Here is a 10,359-nt window from a genome sequence, read left to right on the forward strand (position 1 = left end):
CAATCTTCCTAACTTTGAAAAGAGTTTGAAATTAAATCACCTGGCTTAGGCCATAAAGATTGTATCTTGTAGTTCTCAGTGTAGCCAAAGATAAAAATGTCTGTACTAGGAAACTTTCTGCATTGTCTTTGGGGTGAACTAATTGCTACTCTGGAAGGGTGGAGGTTTGAAATTGTTTTGACTTCCAGGAGCTGCAGCAGATCTTAGCAAGGCTCTATGTCTGAGTATTATTGATACATATATGCTAAATCCTGACAGTTTTTCTAGCCAAGGAGAGTAGCATGGGAACCAGAAGTTAGATAACTAGATGTATGTGATGTCATTCTGTAATCTAGGACAAAAATGATGTTTGCTACTAGATGAGACTCATTGCAGTCTGTTTCTTGGAACCTGACAGAGGAGGACCCCCTCACCTACTTCATCTTGCCTTACTCTAGTAAGTGAATCAGGGAATAGTAATTCTTTAGATCAGTTAGGAAAATATAGTAAGATTAGTTAAGTACTTTCAAAAGACATGCGTAGAATGGGCGTGCCTTCATTGAAGGGTGGGCGTTGAGCTGGCACCTTGGCACTGTAAAAATCTACTGCCAATCATTAGTGGATCGGAGTTCTGCTGTGGCGACCCATAACTGGGAAAAGCCAAAAGAAGAACAAGTTAAGTACTTTGTTCTGTATCTGTGTGAATCTGTCTGTATTATTTTAATATTTCCTGTGATTGAAACTCTAGTGTTTACTGTAAATAGATATTTTGTATTTCCGTGTTCTTTTCTTATTTATTATTTAATATATTTAAACTTTTCATTGTGGCTGGTCTTTTAGAGAATATTTTAATCTCTGGGAGTACTTGTATATATTTGGTGACAGCTCTAGCCACTTCTGAAAGCCTGGCTTAGTCAAACTACAATTTTATTGACATTAATTTCACTCAGTATAATTAGTTGCCCTTGCAAGAGCCTTAGAGTAGCTGGCTTTGGAGTGTCTGGTGGCGGTGTAACTACCTTATAGTTTGGGCAGAAGGGGGAATGAGCTTGTAGATCTGTGAAAGCCTTTCCCAGGGGTGGATGTGCATGAAAATCAGATCTCAAATAGTGTGTGTGTGTGTGTGTCAGCTGTTTGTAGTAGGGACACAAAGCACTGGTTTCACAGAGAGGGTACTGGAGAACTTGGCTTGGACACTCAGCTGAGGTCTCAACTCTATAGCTGTGTCAGTGAAGAGTCTTATTGGGGACCTGAAAGGAGACAGAGAAATCCAGACCCTGGACTGAGTGTGTTCCCTGTGTACTCTTAAGGGAATTGTGCTTAATGCAGAGAGCTGCATCTGGAAATACTGGGTGTATCCATTTATGTGCCGGGGTGAGGATTCAGGCTCCTTGGTTACTGGCACAGAGTGGGGACATCACATCTATGACAAATTCAACAAAGAAATAATAGAGTAGATATAAAAGGGGTAAATGATAAATGCAAAGAATTGCATTATGGTTGATGTGAGAAACTGGAAGATTTCTTTCTTTCTTTTCTTTCTTTCTTTCTTTCATCATCCACAATAAGAATTTGAATTCTTAGGTTTGTAATAGGAGGAATGTCAAATGTACTGTACGTCTAATTACATGGGGGGTGAGATGGGGATAGGGTACAGGAGAGTAGTATAATGAGCTTCTCATGGGCAGTGATTATAACGTTACCAACTGGGTGTATATGCTTTGCCAGCTATGGAGAAAATTGTCAGAGTATGCAGTAACAACTAGGCATTCTGCTGCACAGGAGTAAACATTCTGGTGGATAAAATAATCCTAAATGCTGACTGTGAGTCTAAAGCCAATTTCTTTATTAGAAAAACATTTTAACAGTATTCTGGTCAGTTGGAAAACAGCAACAAAATGGCACTCCCACCTTCTTTGGTGTGATCTAAAAGATATGTTTGAAAATTTCATTTATATAAAGTAAAAATATACTTAACCTCCAATTGATAAAGAGAAACCTATGTCACCACAAAAAGCAAATTACCCTAATGCAAAACATATGCAAAGTAACTGCATGAATGCCATAATATTTTAAAATAAAAATAAATTCAGTCTGTTAATCAATAATTCTACATGTAATCAACTGCCTTAGCTTGAAAACTGTTTGTATTGGCTGATGTAATTTCCTTGTTTTTTAATACATACATGCACACTGAACAATTAACACAAAGGACCCAACCAATACATAGTACACTAGACAATAATGACTGAATGTGAGTATTTTTCATGCAACTTTTGTCTCTATTTAAATTTTGCCCAATGATCCTGTCTTTTCTAAACACAGTTTTGCATTTCTGGGGAGTTAATTCTGAGACCTCTCTATCTGACTGCAAACTGACCTGTGTTTATGTATCACATTCATAATGATATATGAGATTCATGGTTGGGAGGGGGCATATGATATTTCAATTAATCCTCTCTAAGAAATTTATTAGCACATTCACATGTCTGAAAAACACAAAATGGTCCGGCTTACAATACAGAAACCTCTGTGTGAGATCAACCTTTTTCTGATGTTCTACTTCATTTGAACAAATTCTGCATGCTTTGACATATTTGTTCTAATATGTTTAGGATGACAACTAGAAGCATATAATAGTGAATTCTTAGTGTGTGATTTCCTACATAAAGTCATACTGACAACCATTATTATTTTTATATGTAGTAGTATCTAACAAAGAAATGTGGTTAACATTTAAATGTAAACTAGATACCCCAATTGTTTTCATGAAACAAATTCCTGCAAATTCATTAAATCTGATGTCCAAATTCAGACAGTCATCCAAAAAATTGTCACATATCCTAGCCATAAAAAACGGTTGTAATTCAAATAAAGAAGCACAAAATACACCAACTGTCATCCAGAAAATGATGCTACACATGTCCAAAGCATAACAAAGGTTCTGACCACTCGAATTATAAACCAACATATCCTCTAGGCTGTGATATAAATTGTGCAAAAATGCAGTCACTGCAGTAGCTTTCGGTTGTAGAAAATATTCATTGTCTAAAGAAAATACATTTCTGGTCAGAACTATTTTGGTTAGAGCCAACAAAATCATCATTAAAATCAGAACTACATATTTGTGACTTGTAAAGTCAAAAACTCAATAAACTAAGACCAACCCAATGTGGGATGCTTGTACAGAATTTTTTTTACAGCCAATGTGCATAATAACCAATCAGGTTCTAAATGCAAGTCCTGGAACAAATGCAAAAAGTCAGTTGAATCTTTGTGCCTAGCCCTAACACATCCAGTTAGGTTAACAGAGGTTCATTCAAAGACCTCTCGCCTGATACAGTTCATCTACCTGAGGGTGGATGGCATCCTTATGTATTTTAGGTAAAAATACTGGGGATTAGGTTGCTCATCCTATAACTTCCTTAATGTTTTACCATTGGTAATACTAGTCCCCCTATGATATTCCAAAAAACTGTCCATATATCTTTTAAAATTCATGGTAGGATCAGATTAATGATAATACTACTGCCTTTCCAGTAGTTGTTGATATACCTCTTTGCTAACTGTTAATTATCCTAAACATGCTGACTGCTGCATCATTAAAGTATTAATGCAGAAGTGTGCAAAATTAGTAAGAGGCTGAGAGAGACCACCTTTTATGCCAATTATAAGTTTTTTTTTGTGTGTGTGTGTGTGTGTGTGTGTGTGTGTGTGTGTGTGTGTGTGTGTGTGTGTTAGGGGTGGGAGAAAAGGCCCAATATACATCAGACTTAATTTTAAAAGGAAAACTAAAAATGACAAAGTTCTCCATTAATAATGCTACCTAACTTTAAGCTAACTGATAACTATCTGAACACATATGCCAAAATAACCATTAATGGAAGATGCAGCACAGGTGCATAGAAAAAAGAAGCATTAGCAAAGAATACGTTTGTGAGAAACAGCTTTTGTTCTCAACTGTAGGTTTTGTCCTTGTAAGCAGGGGGTGTGTAATCTTGTTTAATGGAGAGAATGTCTAATGGTTAAAATAAATATTGTGACCTGAAAAATTCTTACAGCTGTGAGTGGGCACCATATCCTTTTTTTTTTTTTTTTTTTTTTTAAACCCCAAAGCAGTAGAAAATATTTTACATCACTATAATGAGTCCTACTTACGATTAACATTAGGTGAAGTATGACATTTACAAACCTACAAAAGATGATATGATGGCATAGCTATGAATACAAATTAAACAACTACGCTTCAATAAGAACACTGCTATACAGAGTATAACCTTGCAGAATATGATAGTCATATAGCCTATATGTGATTATTTTTTATACTGACCAAATGTTTATAGTGCCTTTATTAATGGACCCACTAGCACATACTTTATTAGTGCCTTACATCTCTGTCAATTAGCATATTTAATCAAGTAAGTACTTCTAAACAGATGAAGGAAGAATTAAGTGGGATGTTCAATGTTCGTATCAACAAAATGACTCTACACACTATTGGAATATTAGTCTGTGATCTTAACAGTACATAAAACGGCTTGATATATTTAGTTATTCATAACCTTAAATTAAAACTAGTACACAACAAAACTTGGTAAGTAATACATTAGACATAATCAGTCTGAATTTAATTCAACAGTCAGTATACATGTATATGAAATGATTGACACAAGTTAGAAAAAATACCTCACTGTAAGTAATCTTACAGCAAACTGCAGTACCTGACAGGGCTAGAATGCTGATGATAACCAAGGGCAAAGGGGGTAAGAGGGAAATGGCAGGAATTCAGCTAAACCCAAAGTGTCTGAAGATCTGAAACATCACAAGTATGTACAGGAAGAGAAAGTGTATGGACTATTTTGAGTGACTAAATGTTTTGCATCAGCAAATAGCCACACTGACAAAATCACATAGAGGAAAGTTTTAATCTAACATACATAAAATTGCTCAGAACAATCATCTTCCCAAGAATAATATCATAGATAGCATAATTATTGCATATCATCAATGAATGTGGTATAATTTCTACTTTAATTTCTGTTGAGAGCATGTACAATATGACAAATAAGGGGTCTGATTCCTTTAATTGGCTTAGCATAATGTTTACAGTATAGCCTGCTTTTTTGTTAGTATTGCAGTGAGCATATTAGTAATCTATAGTCCAAGCTGCCATAGTTGTGCAGAAAAGCTCAGTAGATTGTAACTTTAAGCTTCCTCTTGTAGTGTTGGGTTTTGTAACCCTTAGTCTCCCAAATTGCATACAGTATGAGTGCACAAGTCAGTGATGCATAGAGCATATCTGGGTTACCTCAAAAAGAGGTGTTTGTGTTGTGGTGGACTAAACTGGTTAAAACACTGAGAGCACCTCTTTTGAAATCTCGCCCATACTGTAAGTCTGTCCTGATTCTGAAATTCTTGCTCTCACTGTAAATGACTTTGGTGTAATGCCTGTCTATAAAAAGGCATAACACCAGGGGCCTGATTCCAAAAGACCTGATCTCAGCCTGCTCTCAGTGTAAGTGGCATTCCACTGAGAGCAAGTCTTTTGGAATCGGGCCTTATTTGTTTTGTTTTTCTATTTTGGAATTTTGAGTATTAAATTAGTGAGTGACTGTTATTTCTGTAAATTGTCTTGCTAGCTAACTTAAGTGAACTGATACTAGTATGACAAACCCCATGAGAGAATGTATAAAATACGTTATCAGAATTGGTGTTTTAATGTGTAAATATTGCAAGAAGTAAAACAATTATCACTATTTGTGAACAACTCTTATGCAGGTCCTAGGGAAAAATGGTTCACTGTAGAAATTCACTGTTTAGTGGGATAGTTAACCACACGTATAACCTGGAAAATAATTATAATGCAGAAGCTAGTATAACATCATGAATTCTTCATCATAACTGTGATTGTGTCATAGACTTGTGTGGACTCCCCAGAGAGGGATTGAGAAAGCTGAGACACAACACGAAGTATCAGAGACTATCCATGTGCAACTAACAGTGGGAAAACTGCCTTCCAGTTTATAGCCTGCTACAGACCACCCTCCCAAACCCAGGAACCCCACTTGGCCTTTCTGAGAACACTGGAAAATATGAAGGTCTCTCCAAACACCATTATATTGGGCGACTTCAACTACCTAAACATAGACTGGGAGCATTACTCTAGCTCCAACACCCTAGCCCAAAGGTTCCTAGAATTTATAAACTCAGATGCTATGGAACAACTTGTTACCACTCCCACAAGAGGGGAAAACATACTGGACCTGATCATCACCAACATGGGGACTCTATGCTCCAGACCAGAAGTGTATCCCTCATTGGTAAGATCAGACCATGAACTAATCTCACTGGATATTCACATCCCGACTCCACCCCCTGCCCTGAAAACCACAGTGAAAAACTTCTCTAATGCAAATTTCACACTCCTCAAAACTGAGGTGGAATCCTTCAAAGCCCCGGCCTGTGGAAAATACGGCCCAGACCGCAGAATCCTTTATAAACGCATTCTATGAACACCTTCAGGAATGCATGGATCATGCAATCCCAAATAAAACCAAGTCCCAATCCTCCAAAGGCAGACGTCCTGTCTGGTGGAGCCCAGCCATAAACAAACTATACAATAGAAGGAGGAAGCTACTACATGACAGAGCAAAATCCCAAAAAGGGAAGGCATCTCTGATCAGTATTAGCAAAAAATTATGGGCACTCGTAAAATCGTCTAAGGCCAGCTTCGAGAGAAAAATTGCACAGGACACTAAGGATAATCACAAGGCTTTCTTTAGTTATGTTAGGAACCTGGGTGGGAATTCCCAGATATGCTCAGAATTAGTCCAAAATGACAAAAAATGCACCAAACCCACAGACATTGCCAACATCCTAGCTGACAGGTTCAGCACAAACTTCTCCCCCCTTCCCCACCAAAAGGGCAAATATCTATCCCAGCAGAGTGCTGCCCCCCTGACATCTCAGATGCTCAGGTAAGAGCTGCCCTCTCCAAAGCAAAAAACACAGCATCAGTGGGACTAGACGGTGTCCCGTGCTGTGTCCTACATGAACTCCAAGAAGAGCTAAACCCAAACATAAAACTACTGTTCAATCTCAGCCTTACTACAGGATATGTACCCAAAGAGTGGCGTACAGCAGCAGTGGTCCCTCTCCACAAAGGTGGTGCCTCAATGGATCCTGGAAACTATCTTCCCATAAGCCTGACTAGCTTGGTCTGCAAAGCTATGGAAAGGATCATCATGGACCTCATAAATAAAGATATTGGGGACCTACAGACACTGGATCCTACCCAGTTCGGCTTTGTTAAGGGCAGATCCTGCCTCTTAAACCTGGTTGATTTCTTTGAAACAGTCACTAAGGCCATTGACGAGGGGAAGGTGGTCCACACAGCCTACCTTGACCTCACAAAAGCCTTTGATACAATACTCCACTCGGGCATTATAGATAAGCTCACCAGCTTAAATATAAACCCCTATGTCACTAGATGGGTTGCAAACTGGCTCAAGGACAGAACCCACATGGTTAGAATTGCTGGAGCCATGTCAGACTCCAAACCAGTTACAAGTGGCATCCCACAAGGCTCAGTCCTGGGACCTCTCTTGTTCGGTATATATTTCTCGGAGGTACAGGCCAACACGGAAGGACTGTGGCTGACCAAGTTTGCAGATGACTGCAAACTGGGGGCCATAATCAACACTCCAGCCGACATAAGCATCCTCCAAAAGGGCTTCATAGAAACAGACAACTGGTGCCAGAGCCATGGCCTCAAGCTAAACGCCAAAAAGTGTATAGTCATCCCTTTGGCAAAAACAAAGTGCCCACAAATTACCACATAGGTGGTAATCCATTAAGTACAGAAGAAGTAATTAGAGACCTGGGGACCCAAGTTGATAGCAATCTCTCATTTGACAACCACGTGGCCAAAGTGGTTAGAAAAACATTTTATATAGCCCACCTAATCATGAAGGGATTCACATCTAGATCAGGGGAGGTCACCGTGCCTCTTTACTCATCCCTCATCAGGCCCATAATTGAGTACAATGCCCCTTTTGAGATGTACCTTACCAGACACCTGCAGCAACTGGAAAGACCCCAAAAGTACCTCACCAAGAGGATCAAAGGGCTCAAACAGATGCCATATGCTGCCCGGTTAAAGAGACTCCAGCTCTACTCAGTGGCATACCGCCTGCTCAGAGGCAATCTGTGCCTGACGTATAAAGCCATGTCCAACCTGGAATTAATTGACATGCTGCACCTCAGAAAATCCAAATCCCATCGAGCTACGCACTCGAGAGACTTGAACCTCAGCACTGAAATAAATGGGACATGCTGGAGGGACAGATTCATAACCCAGAGGCTCCCTTCACTCTGGAATAAAATCCCAGTCCAGGTTAGGCAGAGTCCCTCATTGACTGTCTTCAAGAGGAATCTTGATGAGTGGATGGGAGATCGTAGGTTTACCTCGGGTATCACTTCTGTGTCACTGTTAGACAGAGGCACAGTATACTAACCTCAAAAAGGGCATAGCAAAATTATTTTAAAATGGGTGGCGAAAGCCAAACACACTCTGGCTAGGCTTATAAATGCCCTAGGGCAGATAGCCTAGTATGAACCTATGAACCTATGAGACTGAAGTTTATTTTACATTCCTAATTGCTCATTAAATAGCATTTGCACACACTTGGCATTTTTTTCTGAATGAAACTAGGATTAGTATTATATTTGTAAAATATATTTGTACTTGACTTCAAGTGCTTAGGCACAGAAATAAATGGGTATGTTTGTGTTTTGATTGTGCTCAGGTATGTTTTTTTTTATTTTAGCAGCCTATTCATTTCAGCACCGCATAATACTTTTAAAATTCTGGATAAGAATACTGACACAACAATGATAAATTCTAACAGAAGTGTTAGGAGGGCATATTGTATTATTTTTGGAATCAAGCTATACCATGATTAACTGTGCCAAAACAAGGGCTGTCACAAAGGGGCTGGATTAACTGACACAATGCATTTCTGAAGGTGATGTACTACCTTGACAATTACATGAGCAATCTGTCCAAAAAAGTCTGTTTTGCCAAAGACACAAGACTTGTAATTGACTGACCTATATCAGACAAGGGAAATACCCCATTTGCCTCCTGTTCACATATTGTCTGTCTGTACCTCACAAAATTGGAGAACTTGAATTCAGAGCCCTGTGGTAAACTTGTGATAGGAATACTCTTCCCACCCTCTCTGTGATGCATTTGTCATACAGTTCAGTGCTGTTGGTACTGGTAGCACATTCATTGCATCATCCCTTTGCTGCCTGTCACTAAAGACTTTGGTTCCAAATGAATAACCCAGTATAAGTAATAAACATTAGAAATTTCATTACAATTCTATTGAAATCTGAGGAGGGGTGATCTGGCTAAAACGGAGGTATTCTTTTTCCAACTGCACAATGTGGGCTCCAGACAAAATTCATAGCAGTTATACAGTAAAAAAACAGTTCAGGTGAATTCAGTTTTGCAAATAATACAACAATAAAATATAAACTTACCGTTTATTTGATCCTGGGAAAGAAATTTTGCCTGTGGCAGCAGAGAAACAGAATGAATACATAATGGGTTACAATGTAAGTTTTCTTTGCATTCTTTTTCTAAAACTGATAACTGAATTTTCACTAGACTTACCATTTTCTTTTCCAACTTGTGTCCTCTCCTTAGATTTAAATAGTTTCTGCTGCCTGCCTCCTAGTTCTCTGATTATGTACCAAAGTTCACCATTTCAGGATTGAGGGCGGGCAACTAAATGCAATAAATACTTCTTGCTGCCATAGTTACGGGATTTGATCCACAGCAGGTCAGATTCCAACTGAGAGCAGCTGCCATTCAAGCAGACGTCACATGTAATATTTATATCTTTCAGGGAAACTCATTCCTCCTTTTTTTTCTAATTTTTCCTGTCTGTCTAGACAATACAATGAATATTAGCACAAAGAAAAGAACTCCGAGAAATATCTTTCACTGTTAAATTAGGTGCATGACTACTGAAATGATGCGTACCTTAATGCTGCCATGTGCAAGTTACAGATATATTTTGAGGAACTAGGCTGACCTGCTGGATAATTTACTAAAATAGGCTAAGATGCCAAGAAATGTTTTTTCTTTTTCTTTAAAAGTATAATTTTAATACTGATGTGGCTAAAATGACATTTATTTATCTGGCTGATGGTTATAATCATGAAGATTATGTTAAACTGTTCAACACTATTAAGGGTGTACCCTGTGTATGTGATGTGGGGTGATCTGTTGTAAGTAATATGAAATGAGTTCTGCTTTGAGGCATCTCACCATATCCAAGTTCTTTATGAAAGTATGGTACAGAATCA

The 10,359-nt window shown here is 38.4% G+C and overlaps 1 protein-coding gene across 2 annotated transcripts in view; it reads right to left on the reverse strand.

Moving 5' to 3' along the window:
* The window catches only part of CALML4 (calmodulin like 4), a 168,131-nt gene extending 158,345 nt beyond the window's left edge, over positions 1–9,786 (reverse strand). The window contains exons 1-2 of one of the 2 annotated variants that reach the window (XM_044077892.1): positions 9,662–9,786; positions 9,529–9,559 (exon numbers count right to left, since the gene is read on the reverse strand). In XM_044077892.1, the coding sequence (XP_043933827.1) occupies positions 9,529–9,559; positions 9,662–9,664 (34 nt within the window). In that variant the 5' untranslated portion in view covers positions 9,665–9,786. The remainder of the gene's footprint in view (positions 1–9,528; positions 9,560–9,661) is intronic. The other variant, XM_044077891.1, reaches the window with a different exon arrangement.
* Between the last annotated feature and the right edge of the window lie 573 nt (positions 9,787–10,359).

This window comes from Protopterus annectens, chromosome 7.part0, assembly GCF_019279795.1.
Source record: "Protopterus annectens isolate FY-2018-M chromosome 7.part0, PAN1.0, whole genome shotgun sequence".
Taxonomy (NCBI): domain Eukaryota; kingdom Metazoa; phylum Chordata; order Ceratodontiformes; family Protopteridae; genus Protopterus; species Protopterus annectens.